Below are 17340 nucleotides of genomic sequence, written 5' to 3'. Positions count from 1 at the left end.
AAGTCGCTAACAAGTTCTCCGGCATGTCAGGACAAACAAGACTGAACCAGCAGATTGTTCTGTGCTCACAAAAGCATAGGAAAGATGTACAAGGTACAGATTACCCAAATTAAGGCTTTTATTTTGACAGTCTGCATCTCATTTCAATCAATTTTTATTTCTGAGAAGAAAAAGGTTAATCTTCTGTTACTACAAAGCTTAATTTTCAATGCTCTGGGTTTTGAAGCATTTCTCAGTGGCTTTGGCTTTTGCAGGTTCGCTTTTGGAGAATCTTCAAGAATGTGAAATGTGCCAAAGGAATTCAGGAAAAACTGTCAAGCGTGTATTTCTTAGTTTATTTTTAACTGTCACTGGTGCTCAGCTTCAGTCACCCCATTTTCAATGCACTGCACCTCTGCCATCAGCAGGAAGCTACCAATGCTGCCATTTGTTTTATCTTCCCGGAGGAGCTCTGGCTCGAAAAATTGGAAAATAACAGCCGTCACATGTAGTGTGGAATATCTGAAAACTCTCAGACGTCTTTTTCCACAGTCCATCAAAGCAAATCGGAATAAAACCACATTAAAGACAGTATTGCTGATTTCTACCACTGTCTATCTATTAACTATATATAAATCAAAATCAAGCTGCTTTGAGCTTTTTCCAGGGAAGTTCCGAGTTTTGGGCTAGTTTTCTAGCACCTTCGTCACTCATAGTGTGAACAGAAACAGCACCTAAAGGCCATGTGACTGAGGCGGGTCTGAGGTGCTCTCAGGTCTGGCCTCTTTGTGCTGTGTCTGGGACTCCCTGCAGTCACAATGGAAAGTCTCTTGGATCGCTGCCTTGTATAAACTTGGCTATTTGACATGTTCCATCGACCATCAGCCACCAAAGTGTGCAGAGTCACTGCAGTTTCATCAGGGCGGCCTAGATGAAGATAAAAACTTCATTCTGGTGGTGTTGCTGGTGCTGTTTCATATCACAAGAAAAAGTCTGTCTAGCTCAGTGAATAAGAGAAGAACTGCCCTGAAACCGAGTCTCCACTCCGAGTGTCTGGGTTCACATTAAAGGGCTCGTGCTGTCACACGACATGTACATGAAGCTGATTCAAAACACCACAAAGAGAGTAACTGACAGGGAGGTCATATTTCTCCAATATTAGCTTTTCTTTATTGGCTCTCTGTTAAATCCTGGATCTAATTTAACCCTGCAGGGTCCAAGCCACTTTTTTTTCTTTTTTTGGAGCAAAGACTGTGAAAAGACCCAGTGTGTCTCTGACAGACTATAAAGGAAAGGATTGCAGCTGCACCGAGGATATCTGCAGATCTCTAAAAGACAAAAGGAAGTTTTGGAAATCTTAAAATGAGAATGTGATCAGGCCTCATCATCACTGAATTCATTCATTTTCAAAATCTGACACAAATGTATTTCTTATTTTGCTTTTTAAAATTTATCCCCCTTTTTATTTTCTCATTATTTACATTCCCATTTCAATTTCAATTTGTTATTTATTGATTTCCTCTTTTTTTAATTTTTAATTTTAATTAATTTATCTGTATGTTTATTTATTGTCAGGGACCCAGTGTGATGTGTTTTTGATTAGTTATATGTTTGGATTTGTTGGTTTTTGTGGTTTTGATTCTCATTATTGTTTTCTGCTTATGTTATATTCCTAATTCTAGTCCTTAGGTTTGTGTTACCTTGCCTTTCCATGCACCACGTCTCATGTTTAGTTACTTTTGTCTCTGTGCTCCATGTTCGCTCTGTCTTCCCTGTCAGCCGGTCTCCCTGTCAAGTCTACATCTCCGTGCCTGTTTTGTATTTCCTATTTTACTTTGACAGTCTTGCCTCCTGTGTCCTGTGTTTTCAGTTTTGCTTCCTCCCCGTCTTGTTATGTCAGATTAGTCCCAGCTGTGGTTCCCTCCTGTTTCTCATCCCCTTGTTACCCCCTGGTGTATTTAAGCCTTGTGTTTTCCTTTGGCTGTTGCTGTTTACCCTGTGTACTGTGCATGTTTTGCTGAGCTCCTTGTTACCCAGGTTACTTTTGAGTTTTTTCTTAGTTTCTAGTTTTTAGGTTTTCTTTCCTTTCCTGTTTGTATTATTTGAGTTTGTTGGCACAGCTTTAAAGCTTCCTCCCTGAGTTCACTCCTTGATTTCTCGTGAGTCCTGCATTTGGGTCCTTTATCCTGTCTGCCACACTGTCACATGTCACATTTATGTCTTTATTTATTTTTGGCTGTGTCAGTCTCCTGTACAACAAGTCTAATAGAATCTGATAAAACAGGAAAATAAGTCAGAACCCGAATCATCATTAACATTCAATTACAGTTAAAATATTTAAATGCATCTGTTCTTTTTGTAGGTTCTTCTAATATAGATTATCTAGCACTACTTTATTTAATATTTATTTTATTTGTATATTTTTAGTTTAATATTACCAAATCTCTTTTCTATCTGTTGCCAGACACTTTCATTTTACTTACAGGCAGTTGTATTTTGTATTTATTTCTTTCCCTAGTTGTCTTTTTGATTTCTATCAAGTTGATACTTGCGACATATTTTTTTTCTAATTACTATCAGCTGGTCATTCATCTGTGAAGGACTTTGAACTGCACTAACCTGCATGAAATGTGCTATCCAAATAAAGTTTTACTGATCAACTGATTAATTTTAACGTCTGGAAACTTTTGTTTTTGGATCAGTAGCTTCCAAACTTTCATGAAACACTCAGAGGGAAATATTTGTTCACAGCCAGTGTGACCACAGCAAACCACAGCAGGTTTTTCCCCCTTTTCAAACTTTATCACCTCAATTTCTTTGGCTAAAGATGTTTGTTCACTCTTTTATAGCAATTGTCAGCCAAACTCACTGAACAAAGGACACGCTGGTAGACTAGACCACAACTTAATCTCACCTGAGGTGTAAAAGCTGCAAAGAAACCAGTCCCCTGCTGAAAGCTGAGGTCATTTTCAAAGGTTACGACACATTTAGTGTCCCAAGCTGATGCAACTGCCAAAGAAAAGAACTCATTACAAGAATTAAACCTCTATATATGTATTTTTAGATCTTATGAGGCTGAAATTTAGAGTTTTATGGAAGTCCAAGTTGTGAAAATATAAAAGATCATCCTTAAAAGGCATTAACATAAAAGCATAAAACAAAAACTGTCTGGAAAATCTCTTTAAATACACCTCATCATCCCCATTCTTGCAGCTTTTACTGACATTTGTTTTTACTAGTTTGGAGCTTTTTTTTCAGTGCTCTGTGGAAACCATTCAAATTGAATTATATAACTCTGGATATGCACAGTCATCAATCTGACAAAAAAGTGACATGTTCCCTTCATATTAAAACCGTTTTCCATCCCACAGCAGCATCACGCTCCCCCAGTTCCACAATCAGGAAGTCCTGGTTAATGTCAGCGCGCTGGAGTTCTTCCAAATGCAGGAGTGAAGCAGAAAGCAGCTGCAGCTTCTTTTAAATATCAGCTGTGGACAGGCTTGCGTCACACAGCTGAGCGAGATGGGCCACACTTATGCAAACGTCTTTAGACTTTATCCCGAGATCTGCTGTGTGAGTGTTTGAACAAGTTCGAAACAATGAAAACAAAGCCTCTGTGCAGCATTCATGCAGTAGGCAGTAGTTCGGTTTGATGGATCGCAGAAAACATTGTGCTGAATCTGGCTTGGAGACGAGTTTTCCATTTTAGCATCCATAAACGGAAATCTCCGGTGCAGAAAACAAGGTCCTGATGAAACCCAACACGGGCTGTAACTGTACAGTTATAGTTTTAACGTGGTTTTAATGTGGGTAAAGGATCGCTGCTGATCTGAGAACATTAAGCCTACAAGTGCAAAGGACGCAAAGGTAATGATCACCCTCCTCCATGGAGTCTATGGTTGTATTGGAAGATATCCAGGGTTTAAAGTACTGAAATAAGAACAAATAAATAGAGGATTTGTGCTGATATACTTTCTATACAGAGAAAATAACCAAAGTCATCCATCACTTAGAAAGAAGAAATGTTTTTACCTCACAGTCCAGCAGACCAAGACCTTGGCTGTGTTCTTAACTGAATGAAATAATACGAGCTTTATCAGGATGATTTAAAGTTCAGTTTATCTTGTTAAATAGCTGTCAGTTCAAAATAAATGTAATCATTATTTTTGACGTAATCAAGCAGGGTTGTATTACATTATTAAAAATCTTAGTTGGACTCTGTGAGCGCTGAACTCTCCTTTACATCTTACATCTTAACTTGACCCCATGACTTTTTCCATCAAGGTCTAGGAAACGTGTTTAAGAAAAGACATCATAGGGAATTTTTGGACTCTACACCACACTGCGCCAGTAAGCACCCAACAACCTGAAGCATTGGAAAAAAAGGCATGGCACAGCAACTGGGGAGGCATCTGGAGCCTTTGGACAACACTATTAAATTCCAGGCAAGCCCTCACAAGGTGCAGAGAAAGAAAGAGAGAGAGCAACAGCGCGAGGCAGGAGGGAAATAACACGAAAGGTTGAGAAGGAGAGAGACAGACGAGTGGAGCTAGACAGAATGGGAGAGAAACGGTGAAGACAGACAGAGAGACAGGCATGAGTCAGTCTTCCCTGCTCCTCCTAACCTTCCAGCCTTGCTCTCAGCTGGCTTACATTCCTGTCTGGTCTTGCTGCTCCTCATCTCCACATCTCCACCTCTCACTCTGGCTGTCTGCTGCTCTGTCCACTGCTGTGTTACTGTAAGTGCTTTGGAGAGCAGCTACTCCACTCCAAGAGTCCAAACATGGCTTAAAGTGGACATGTTCAACTTCTCCTAATGTTCAGTCTTGTGTTCTGCTCCACAGGTAGGTGTTCACGTTAAAAATGCCCAAAGTTTGGAAATATAATGTCAGTATATGAACAAGTAATACTCATAAGGCAAAAATTAGGCCTCAAACTACTCAAATTACTCTGATTTTTTCTACTCTTGGCTCTGTATGATGTCATAAAAAAGTACAGAAGCTCCTCCCATATGCTTTAAAAAATCTTCTGTTTGCCAGGGACAACCAATCAGAGGCTGTGTCCTACTTAGAAAATTTAAGAAGAAGTTTTATGCTAACATTTTTTATGACTCAATAAAAAAAGATTGGATTTGAATTTCAGTGCACAGTCCCTGCAATTTTTTAAGTATTTTATCTGTTTTTAATTTATTTTATTGGTTTGAAAGATATGTCAGGTGCTTGCTGATGTGTGTAAATTTGCTATATTAATAAACTAACTTGACTAAATGGCTCACACAGAGTATGAATTGAGGGAATTTTTGCCTCTAGGAAAAATGTTTCAAGCTGTAATCAAAGTGAGGTCATTGCAGTTAAACGCTATGTGCTTTAACCTTTGGTTCACCAGGATGTAGCTCACTTCTATGGCGTTAAGCCTCTACAGGAGTGTGCCTAAAGTAAAACTCGTCCGTAAACTCTGACCATGCTTGCAAGGCTCTGAGAGGGCCATCTGCATGCAGCCCCAACGTATATGTGCCGACAAACATGCACAAACATGCAAAAACTGAGAATGTGTAAGCAGACCTGCGTGCAGGCAGGTTTCATAACTAATGTTAAAGTACAAAAATATTCCATTAAGTGGAAAAAAAACTTGTCAGGAGGGTCAGGAGAAGCTAGTGGAATAATTTCAGCTGGTGATTCTGTTTTCACAACACAGAGTGATGCAGTTTATTTAAATAAATAAATAAATACGTGTCGCCCAGCACAGCATTGTGTCTATTCACATTTTTGCAGAACCTTTTTACATGATGATGATAATAAAATGCTCTTTAATCTCTCCACAGTCTTATAGGTTTTTGCAAGACAGCCTAAGACCAGATTTTTAACAAAATATTTTCAAATTTCTTCTGTTCACATCTTTAAATAGACTTGTCTGCCACTGTAGCTTGTAAAATCTATACTTTGTATTTGGTTTGAACACCTCATATGCCCTTAAAACCAGATTCACTAGGGCCCACGTCCTCATTTTAGGTTCGAGAGCGTTTTAGTAGGTAAAGGTGAATGCTTGGACATGAACTGAGCTGCGATTTCGGGAAGGCCTCGAAGGGGACTGGCGACGGGTCACAGGCCTGGCAGATCCCCAGGGGAGGAAAGGTGGGGCACATAAACGAGAATGAACAGCTTGCAGAACTGAGGGAACCTGTATAGATGAGAACCGGAAGGAGCATGTTTGGAGACGTGGTCCTGCTCCTGAAATTCCGATACATAATCTCCAGTTAAGTCAGGCATATCCATGTGCTTCAAACAAGCAGGCTGTTCTGATACTATGGTTTCACGTAAGATTCAAAGCTGAATATTATAGTTCAAACATGGAGAGCAGGACCCTCTCAAAGGTCAGAGCACACATGAACAATATGAAGCATGTTATTTAGCACATGTGGGTTGCAAAGAGGTTTGCAGCACCGGCAGCTTAGGCAGCTTAAATAGTGCACCCTGATATATCAGGTTTACCGAACTGAAGCGTCTCATAAGTCATCAGACAAAACAACTGAAATGAGCTTTAAATGAGATCAGCTCTACTCAGTGACACACCAGAACTAATGCTATGCTCAAATTCACCCGACATTCATTGTATTCATAACACAGCAGAGCAACCACCTGATCTAGTCTAAAAAAAACCATGTGATTAGCTAAACTCTCTCTCACTCTCTCTCTTCACTGGCTAGATTCCCTAAAGACTAAAATCTGACTCCAGAGGAGGTACAGAGGTTTACCTCCCACTTTCGCTCCAATGTAATGCAATGCTGAAAGCTTATTATGACTTTTTTGTCAAATAATGCCAAAAACATTACCTACATTAAGATTTAAGGTTGTTTTGACTTAACATATTCTTAACAATTAACCTAAGTGATATCAGAAGTGATGGGTAAAGTCACGAAAATAATACCCAAGAGGTAAAAGAAGCCATTTTTTAACACTAACAATAACCCTCTATGAAAACTGGAAGGTTTCCTCCTCTCCCCTCTCTTATGCTCTGAGTGTTTATTATTTCTCTCCAGTAACAATAATTCTGACCTCCAAGCCTCGCCGGGTATTGAAAATCAGATCATTTACAATATTTTGGAGCAAAAGAGCCTCATGTTAAACACAGACTTCCATTAAATGTTTTTTTTAAGAGTCCTTGTTATGATCTGGTTCTCTTCCAGCGTTTAGTCACAGCAATTACGGAAAACCTCAAACATTAACAGTGGCTGTTGGGCGGTAATAAAAAAAGCATTATCGGTTAATCACGGGGGATCGGCAGCTGTGTGCAAAAGCTGACACAGAAATCGTGTGCACCTTTAAACATCCTTGCAGTTTATTTTACAGACTCTACGTTAGCTATACAGACCAGAATGAAGATGGAATACAAATGAGCATTAATAAATGCTAATTAACCTGAAAATTAAATATTTTGTCAGGTGAATCTGATGTTTTACCACCAAAAGTCACTTTTAATTTAGAGATTAAGTTTTGCTTTTCAGCCAAAGGAACTTAAAATAATAAATGCTTCAGATATTTATGATCCAAGTTTGTGTAAAATGATAAGTCAGGCTAAAATGCTCAGTAGACTTGATGCTAATTCTCTGTTTTAGTTGATTTTTTTTTTACCTTGATGGCTGCCTGCATAAGCCTAACCACCAGCAGAAGCAAAACAATGCTGATGATACACCACAGACTGCTCTTTGTGTCTGACATGTGATAGTTTATGCTGCCATTATATACCTCAGCGATTCAGGCTCCAGTTACACAGCTAACCCATCAATGTGTTTACCCTATCGCATGGTATCCGTCACTCACACTGGCAATTGCTTTAATTACACAGATCATGCTCAATTTTTCATCTCTAATGGTTACTCTACCTCCATGCACCATGATGTCCCCCATTGGTTGGTGAAATCTCTCTGAGGATTTTTGCTGCCACTGTCTTGGTGTTTTTAAACTATGTGTAACAAACGAGGGATAGGTCTGGGGGTAGAGACCTGTCAATCACGACACAGACCTACCCTAAAGCACACACAGCTTTATTGTCCTTTTTGACTCTAATGGAGACCATAATTTACTAAACGAACATCGTGTTTTATTAAATGAGACTTGAAGCTAGTAATTGAGACTATACACTCACAAGGAAAGTATTTACTGAGGTCATAAATCAACAGAGAACATTTTCCCATAGACTTCTTTACAGTCTGACGTCTCGTTGCTACCTGTGTGGTTTAATTAAAAAAATAGTGTCTACACTCTGTGTTTGAGGGGTTTTTTTGTCTGAAAAACAAAGAAAAACAGCTTTTCTCATGGAAACAGATGAAAGAGACAAACAAACAGACAAAAAGGTGCATGTGTTGTGGCCCATTAATCATGCGTCATGTGACGCATTAATCATTAATGTGTTGTGGCCCATTAATCATGCGTCATGTGACTGGAGGAGAAAAAAACTGGATGGGAAACACTCTCTGAGCTGGAGGACTGCTTGACTAAGACACCGAACTCCCAGTTGCTCCACTGGAGCAGCGCAGAAGAAAATTGTTTTTACTGGGCAGCTACCAGCATGTCAATTAGTCAACGAGACTCTAAAAGTGAAGTATGTTTCAAAATTTCCTCTTTGAAAAATAACTGTTAAAATAAACCGTGAGTCATGGGCAGAGCTTCCTGCGCGTGCATTTTTCTTACTGTAGATGTATTTTAAGCAAAAACTTTCCCCCTGATATCAGTCAGGAAAACTGGGACAAAGAGTTAACTGACTCCTATGTAACTGTGTGTTATGGGAGGTGGGAAAACTGCTAGCAAAAAAGGAAGAATGCATGCAAAACCTCAAGGCTCTGCATCAATTTATAGTTTTGAGGTAAAGTCATGTTCTAATAGGAACAATATTATAAGCCAAATGAGGGGGAGAATAAATCCATCTGAGGGCCAGCTGGGCGTTTCATGTCAAAGAGGTGCAGGCTGGGATTAATCCTGTCCCATTTTATAAACTGTCAAATTCCAAAAAAACTAACAAAAAATAGAGTCGACTCGCAGCTGCACTATGTGAAGGAGCTGAAAGGAGATGGAGGTGAAAGGTAAACGCTAAGAAAAGCTGTTTCCATGGCACCAAGGAGTATGATTTGTTTATTTCCAGCCTCCGTCTTCAGTTTTGGATAAAAGATTATAATCTTAAGCGTCTTTGGAAGATTCGTCATTCCTCTCTAAAAGCAGTAAATCCGCCTGTGCTCGAATCTACAAAACTTGAGAAAAACATCTTCGGTTTGCTTCCTGTCTTTGTTGTTTATCGCCTCTGAGTACACCATGGTCCATTTCTATCTCTGAGCTTATGTCTGTTTTTCATTCCTTTCCCTGTAAGGCTGGACAGATCTGACGAGGAGTTCAACAGGAGGCAGGCTGCGCTAACTTCGCAGGGCTCGCAGGGGTCAAAAACTGTGCGCACTCCCCACACTCCAAGGCACCACAATGACTTTAAAAAGACACTTAATGCTATCAGAATAAAGTCTGATTTATTCCCATTCTTTAAGCCGGAACGACAGCTTGGACCCATTAAGTTTTAATCATCCCCAAATCCTTTGTGATTTAAAGGTGCAATTAGATTTTCATAGTTTTTAAAGTCCCCTAGCACCAAGTAAATGATCACACGATGTCTGCAGGCACCTGCCAGGGATCAGAACCGGTGACTCAACGAGCCACTGAGCCAACTACTTGGACTTCTGGGCTCAGTTTGTCCCGAAAACAACAAAAATCTCCTTCAACTGAAGCTTCACTCATGTAGCTCTTATTTATAAGAACATCTGTTGCCCATTAACTGTTAACCCTTTGAAGCCTTTATCCGTTTTTTTGTTTGTTTGTTTGTTTTTTTCAGTTTTCACACTGTTACATGGAGATCTATGGCACAGCATCAGGCTGAGCTAACCGAACCGTTTACTGTTCAGCTTTAGCTTTGGTACTACAGTTCCCAAGATGCTTTGGCTAAGGCAGACAGGAAGTGTAATGCTACCACAGAGTTTTTAGTAATTGCTGGTTCCTCTTGTGTTCATATTTGTTTTCATTTGGTTTTTATCAGGAAGCACACACAATGACGTTCATCCCATAGTGAAAAAGATGCCATATACCAGATTTAGCTGCTAGCTAATTTACCTCTGCAGTCTGTGGGTACATAGACCCGATATTAAATGGGGCTAATGATCTTTTTTCTTTGGTGCCCAACTTTTAAACCCCCTACAATCTACTCTTCCTTTGATGCGGCAGAGTCTAAAAGTGTACAACTGATATAAAAAAGGTTATTGTCCATTAACTTTTTATTAACTATAGTTTATGCTTCTTTATGTTTTTGTTGCATATGTCGATAACCAGACTTGCCTTCTTTGGTAGTGCCCACAGTCTGCAGCGGCGCTCCGGGACCGGACGGGTATTCGGGAGTGACGGTGACGCGGTAGGTGGTTTGAGGCCGAAGCTCGTGGAGCACGGTGGTTATCTCCGTGCCAGTGGTGGTCGTCTCCATCCTCGGGCTCTCATCGTCAACCGGTTCATAGTTGAGTCGGTAGCGAATGACCGGTCCAGGAGCTGCTACCCATGACACTCTGAAGCTGTCTGTGGTCTCTTCAGATACTCTGAGGTTGCTAACTGGGCCTTGTTCTGCGGCACAAGTGAATCAGACACCCTCAGCTTTAACTGCATATCTTTACTCATTCATGCTGCCACTGTCTAAAAACCTGAGCCTATTGTTCTGCAGTAACCTGCAGCAAGCAACGTTGCGAAGCAATCAATACACCTTCCAGTTCAATATTACACTTAATCACTTAACTTTTTCTATCACAAGTTTGGTCTTGGTATTAAAAACAGGTTTTCAAAAGTTACATTTAACTTGTTTATATCTGTACTACACTTTTATGTTGATTAACAAAATATCTTAGCAGTGTGGAAAAAGAAAAGCATAAATAAATTTTTTATGCCAGTTTAAATACCTTCTAACGTGGTCTGATAGCCAGTCACAGGCAAGCTTTCCCCTTTCTCGTAGTGGGCGTAGATGTTGACTTCGTAGCGAGTGTAAGGGTTGAGGTAGGGCAGGAAGGCAGTGAGGGAGTCCCCGGGCACAGACATGGACACAAAATGCCCGTCGGGGTCATCCGCCGGCCTGAACTGAACCAGGTAGGACTCGACATTGATGGCGTCCGTCTTCCATGAGGTCCTAAAGCTTCTGGAGCCAATCTCTGAGAAGGTCAGGTCCTTCGGCGAGATCAGTTCTGGAGGAGGAAGAAGATTTTTTTTAACTTAACAGGGTTCACCAGCTAGTTCCTTTTTTGGCATAAAGAGTGTCTTCATTACGAATTAAGGAGAAGAAGAAGATGGTTAAATAATTAAAATAAAACAATACAGCACATTGCTCTGAGATAAAAGATGATTATTCTCTGAAAGAAAATTATTGTGCGTATAAACTCAGATGTGAATGGTAAAATCATCAATAAACTGTAATCACGCGTTACTAGCCTTAACCTCAACCTTAACATTTGAGGTTAAGGCTGGTAACATCACCCCAATTCTGAGGCTATCCTCGCACTGGGAGGTGGATTTTCTTTTCATGTCGGTCCCATTAATGTTTCATTCTATTAAATAGACTAGTGACTGAGACTGTGAACTAGACTTCTATATAATCTGACTTCTTTCTTTAACCAGAGGAGCTGCTCCCTGCTGGTAATTGAGAAGAATGCAAGTTTAAGGTTTTCAGACCTGGAAGGTAAGCCAATATTTTATATAAAGTCTTTTCAAAATAACCATATTAAGTAATGCCAGCATTGCATTAGATTACATTTTGGTAAGTTTGCAGGATTGCTGAGCAGTTCTGAAATGATGATCATGTTACAGAACAACAATTCATTTTAATAGAAATAGTAAAATGTTACATCAAAGTCAGGGTAAAGATGTTATCTTAGGTTATTAGAATGAAAATGTAAAGTATTCAAATCATCATACAAAACTGTTTGTATGGTATCCATCTCTGTGGAAATTCTTTATAGCATTTTTAAATCTTGATAACTTTTTTTTTTATCATGATTTGTGTTTTATCAGAAGTTAAAATACAATTTTGTGTTTAATTCCACAAACTAAACTGACTGACTAAATGTGGAACAACTGAGATATTTACAGGTGGTTTGACATCTGTTTTCAAAATGGATCGGTCATCAGAAGAAATACATTCCTGGTCTGGCTCTGACATTAAACTGGGCTGTATGTAGCCCAAAATATGTGTCTGACATCTTTGATATAGTGGGGAAAACAGCATCTTTCTCCAAATCTGGCTGTTAGTTAAAGGTGATTCATAGTCACATGCTGCATCTGTTAAATCAGCCCCAGATGTGATTACCTATGAGTGTCCCCTGTCGTGAAAAGGGTCCCTTAGGAGTCCTGTTGTTGCAGATTTCAAAGTCCACACTTGGTGAGCTGCTCGAGATTTTGTTTTCCCACTAGGTCATTTGAGATTAGACCCACCACAAGCAACCCTGACTAATTTATTCATGGAAGTTTGCAACTTATCTCCCTGGTATTGATTTTTCAGACACAATGAACACATTACTTCAAGCAGCTGGCGAACAGGCTCAGACTTGCATCATCAATCAGCTCAGTCTTTCTAGTGGAAAAACTAAAGCAGTTCTACAATTCGTATTTTCTGGAAGCTCTCTTTTTTTCCTGTCTAAGGCTGTTATCCATAGAGCATTAGAGACAGATGGCACAAACACAGATCTCTGAGCTTTATCACGGTTTAAAATGGTTGTTCACGCACATAAACCATCATCTGAAATAGACAAAAGTAGAAGAAAAATGGCTGACCTACAAGGCCGATAATATCTGACAGTGCCATCATTCAGCATCAGGAGGGCCGAAGCCCGCCACCAGAGCTCTTTAAGTTGGGCTCCTGCACATTCTCTTTGTTGACATAAAGTCATTATTATATAAGGATTATATAATCAGCAATCAAAGCTGGTGTGAGTCACATTTAAAACCGCCAGACGTGGAAGCTCGTTTTGGCAAACGCTGAGCGATCATTATTGCCCTTTTCTAAGAGGATGAAACAGCATTTGTGATTTAACATGTTTGGTGTTTAAACCCGACTACCAGACGTTTCGGGGTGGGTGATGACTTCAGTGCAAAGAACTGCACTTCAAAGTTTTGTTTATGTGACAGACAACACACCTGACAGCCTGCATAGACTTTGTGTGGTAACACACTGAGTCATCTGCTGCTCTGGCTCAGTTTAAACAAATGCAAATACATCTCTGCAAAGGACTATTTGACCCTATTTGCACATGCAGAAACTCTCCCTGTCCTTGAAAGATCAAAAGGTGGACATATGTTTTACACATTGAGGCAAAAAAAAGGTTTTAGCTAATAAAGACATGCTCAGAAAAGGGACATGAAAGTAATCATGTCCATGTGGATGGCTGATGGTACAGTTGTGTACTCTCATCGACCTCACAGGGTGGTAGAGTTGCAATCGACTGCTGCTGTGGTTAATTGTTAAAATGTTGATTTCTTGACTGCACGTGTAACAATAACATTAGTTAACTGGTAGGTTTAGAACTAAAGTTTAAAAAATAAAAACATTTCTAATTATTGTACTAAACCCATGGATTCATCAAAAGAATTGGCATTGTTCTTAGCACTGTATGCAAATAAATGAAAGCAGCTTCAGCTGTTTGGTGGTTAGGAGGAGGAAACTGTTGTTTGGTGTGGAAAATCTTGAAAAACTAACAACATGTGTTGAACTTGTTTAAAACAAATAAAGAAAGAAAGCAAGATAAATCTCCAAAATTAACCCCAAAATAGAGACCAACAGGATGCTGGACTTGTTTATAGTTTTTGATGTTGTACTTCTTTTTCATTATTGTGTGAACACTGAAAACTATACTTGCTGAACAAATGGAAATGCTTGAAAGCAAATTTTATAATATATATATATATATATAAAACTAATAAACTGTGGGCTGTTTCATACTCCATGGTTGGTTCTGTTGAGCTACCTTGTGCCAACAATTAAGCAAAGTTTATTCATAATGTCCTTTGAATGTAATTTAGCAAATGTGAAACGGAAGGATAAAGATCTGTTTCTATCCATCAACATAAAGAATATCATTGTCTGCAAAGGAAATCAGAATTCAGAATTCATCTAAAACAGCATAAAAATTGTGTGAAAAAAGTTTTCAAGGTTTTAAAAAAATATATTTTTGTATATTTAGCACTGAGCTATTTAGCTTTTGCACTGTACTCAAATGTAACAGGGGCTGATCTGATCTGAATGAAGGTGTTCAGCTCATGAATCCTGTGAACTGAATCCTCCAGTGTAACTGGGAAGCCTCAGAATTAAAAGCCAAAGAGGTAAAAATGTGCTGAAATCAATCATAAAGCAGTACATTTGTTGCAGACTGGTGATTTCAAGATCAACAGTGAATGGTTCAAACCTTCAAACTTAGTTTTTACAGAATTATAATGTTGATGCTGGAGTATTGGTATACAATTCATAGTGTATACTACAGCTTGGCATTAAAAGAAATCCTATAATTATGACACTGAATAGCCTTAATATGCTCTTGATTTCTGGCTGTAATTGAAAAAAGAAACAAAAGTAAGTTCCCTGACTTCACGATATACGTCTTGGACATTGCCTAGATGTCCTTTTCAGACTGTGTTCAGTCACTGTTTTATACAATCAATTATTATAGATTATAAAAAATGACATAAAGCAGATATCCGCAATCAAAAGAAGAGTAAGAATGTCAAACCTCCAATTTCTGACTGTTTCCCATTCCAATTAACTTTCTGAATTTATTCTAATCTGCAAGTTTATAATGTAGATAAAAGAGGACAAATGTTCACATTAGTTTAAAAGTAATCAGTTGCCAAATTAATTAAATTACATAGACTTCTGTGATATTTTGTTGTTGTTTGTTGTTTCAACCATGATCATGTTTGATAGGGATTCAGTGTGTAAAACTGATTAACATCCAGCTTTACAGTTAAAGCTAGGATGTACGCAACTACATAAAGCAACCTGAATTAGATTAAAATGAGCATTGCTTTCTTTTCTTACATAAATAATACAGTCCAAATAAAGACTGCATAAAAAAAATCAAAAAGCAGAAACATAATATATGTATCCATCAAAAGAAAAAATTAAATCTTATGCAACTCTATAACCCTAAACACAAAAGACAAGCACACTGGTCAAACAAAGCCCAGCATAGCACAATGTCATCTGCATAGAGGATTATAACCACATTACTTACGTCTCTGGAGGATGTTGCGGAGTTCCTGTTCAATCCGAAGGCAGATGGACTGAATGAGTTCTTTGGAAATCCTCTGGAAGGCATCAAAGTCTTCTACAGTGTACACATGGGTCTCTGCAGGTGAATTAGCAATGGCCTCAAGCTCACTTCGCACAGCATCCTTAACACCCACAGCAAAGATCTCCACATCAGCATTTCTCAGCTTGGTGGCCGGCTCTTGGAAGGCATCGGATGACTTTCCATCAGTGATGAGGATGGTGACACGAGGAACATTGGCACGCGCTCCTCTGGCAGCCTGGAATATCTTCTCCTTGACATAAGCCATGGCCCTGCCAGTGTTGGTGGAGCCGCCACGGTATGGGAAATTTCGCACAGCCTTGACCACGGCATTTAGATCGTGGTGAGTGTTCAGGTAGAACTCAGGGTGAGGATCCCTGCTGTACTGGACCAAGCTGATCTGAACTTTGTCAGGCCCAATGTCAAAAGTATTGACCAACACCTCTAGGAAGGCTTTTACTTTGGCAAAATTTGCCAGACCAATGCTATAGGATCCGTCAACCAGAAGGACAACATCAGCCTGCACATCCACACCAAGGGAACACTCTGGATAGAAAGAAAAAAAGTACAAAGTTGACTGTTAAATTCTTTACTGTTCAGTGAATATGATATCTAAAGGTGTTTATTCTCGTAGAAAGTTGATAATGAGCTAAAGAATGGTGGTGTTGAGAAAGATTTAATAGCATGTGCTAGTCCTCTAAAGATAATACAACATTTGAACAACATGTTACAAGGGCGCTCATAGACAAGTGAAAACTATAATTGATTAGAATTTGGCTGGTTTTTCTAGTCAAATTGGCAGCAGTGCACAGTTTCCAGTGTGGCTGCAAGTCCACAGTGTATTATTTAATCAGCGTGTCAACCTCCAAATGCGATGTACGCTCATTCTCCTCAGTTGTGTCAAAACAGTGATCCTTCAGTCCAGGTGGTATATACCACAGCTCAGATCACTTTGTCTTAATGTTCGACCTCAGAAGAATCAGGTCATTGCAGTACAACTCTATGCTAATGCACTCACCCTGGGGACAAATTTACTGTGCATAACTCATGAAAGACCATGCTCTTGGTCTTGCTCCTTACCCAACTTGCTGCTAGCATGACTGAAAACTCCAAATTTTTGAAGAACTGAACATCCAGGGAGCCATTTGAGTGATTGGACATGCCAGAACAGATGACCATTAAACTGAGATCAGCCACTCTGAGGCCCCCTGAGGTCTAATCAGGCATAATACTAGCTCTAATTCTATCCCTCTGCTATCAGAATTTGTTTTGTTTTTTTAATTGCTATCCAAAGTCTTGGCAATCATTGGAGAAAATAAGGAAGTATTCTAACTAACAAGCATTGAAATCTATGAACATTTATTCCAAGAATCACATTTTTTTTGTTTTTAAGATATAAAATTAGTGTTCAGGACTAGAGCTAGAGGTGATGACTCAGACATCGCTGGTTTAAATTTGGTAAGCTTTTTTACGGACCTGTTCCCAGAACTTTTTGATTGTCACCTGCAATTTTTTTAGTCTGACATGTGAGCTGATACAATGTTTCCAGGTTTCTTTGCATTATTTACAGCAGAGTGTTGAGTCAGTACAGTTTGCCAGAGCATGACAATTAAACCACTGATACACTTACAGACATTTTATTCATTAATCTATGCTGGTAGTCAAAGAGAAGTCTCTCTATAAACTTTTACTTTCATTGTTTGGTACTCACCCAGTGAGACTCTAACTGGCAGAGTCTTCTGCATGGCCGTGATGGGCTCACTGGGTGTCAGTCCCTTCAAGGCAAACAGAACGATTTGGTACTCTGTATCTGCCGAGAGACCTCGGACCACCACCGAGGTCTGGCCTGCGCCCACATACAGTTCCTGACGCATGCTGCCAGTCATCATGGGGATCAACTGAATCTTGTATCCGGAAACATCTCCGATAGAGGGGTCCCACGTCAACCGCATGGACTTTGAGATTACTTCCAGGACCTGGAGATTGGAGGCTGGCTCAACAACTGCAAAAATCAGAGATGG

The 17340-nt window shown here is 39.5% G+C and overlaps 1 protein-coding gene and 1 long non-coding RNA gene across 5 annotated transcripts in view; one reads left to right on the top strand and one right to left on the bottom strand.

The window, feature by feature from the left end:
* Positions 1 to 17340, bottom strand: part of col12a1b (collagen, type XII, alpha 1b) — a 148755-nt gene that overhangs the window by 117304 nt on the left and 14111 nt on the right. For 3 of the 4 annotated variants that reach the window (XM_013272239.3, XM_013272237.3, XM_013272238.3), the window contains exons 9-12: positions 17031 to 17321; positions 15263 to 15865; positions 10949 to 11227; positions 10344 to 10619 (exon numbers count right to left, since the gene is read on the bottom strand). The exons of the other annotated variant lie outside the window; for it this stretch is intronic. In XM_013272239.3, coding sequence (XP_013127693.1) covers positions 10344 to 10619; positions 10949 to 11227; positions 15263 to 15865; positions 17031 to 17321 — 1449 coding nt within the window. The remainder of the gene's footprint in view (positions 1 to 10343; positions 10620 to 10948; positions 11228 to 15262; positions 15866 to 17030; positions 17322 to 17340) is intronic. 4 annotated transcript variants of the gene reach the window in all.
* LOC106098352 (uncharacterized) lies at positions 8920 to 17134 on the top strand. The gene is made up of 4 exons (XR_001224557.2): positions 8920 to 10263; positions 10356 to 10416; positions 11658 to 11718; positions 17035 to 17134. It is a non-coding gene; the product is annotated as an uncharacterized LOC106098352 (long non-coding RNA).

This window comes from Oreochromis niloticus, linkage group LG15 (assembly GCF_001858045.2).
Source record: "Oreochromis niloticus isolate F11D_XX linkage group LG15, O_niloticus_UMD_NMBU, whole genome shotgun sequence".
Classification (NCBI taxonomy): domain Eukaryota; kingdom Metazoa; phylum Chordata; class Actinopteri; order Cichliformes; family Cichlidae; genus Oreochromis; species Oreochromis niloticus.
The sequence above is the reverse complement of the archived record's forward strand: the minus strand, read 5'-3'. Positions and strand labels throughout refer to the sequence as shown.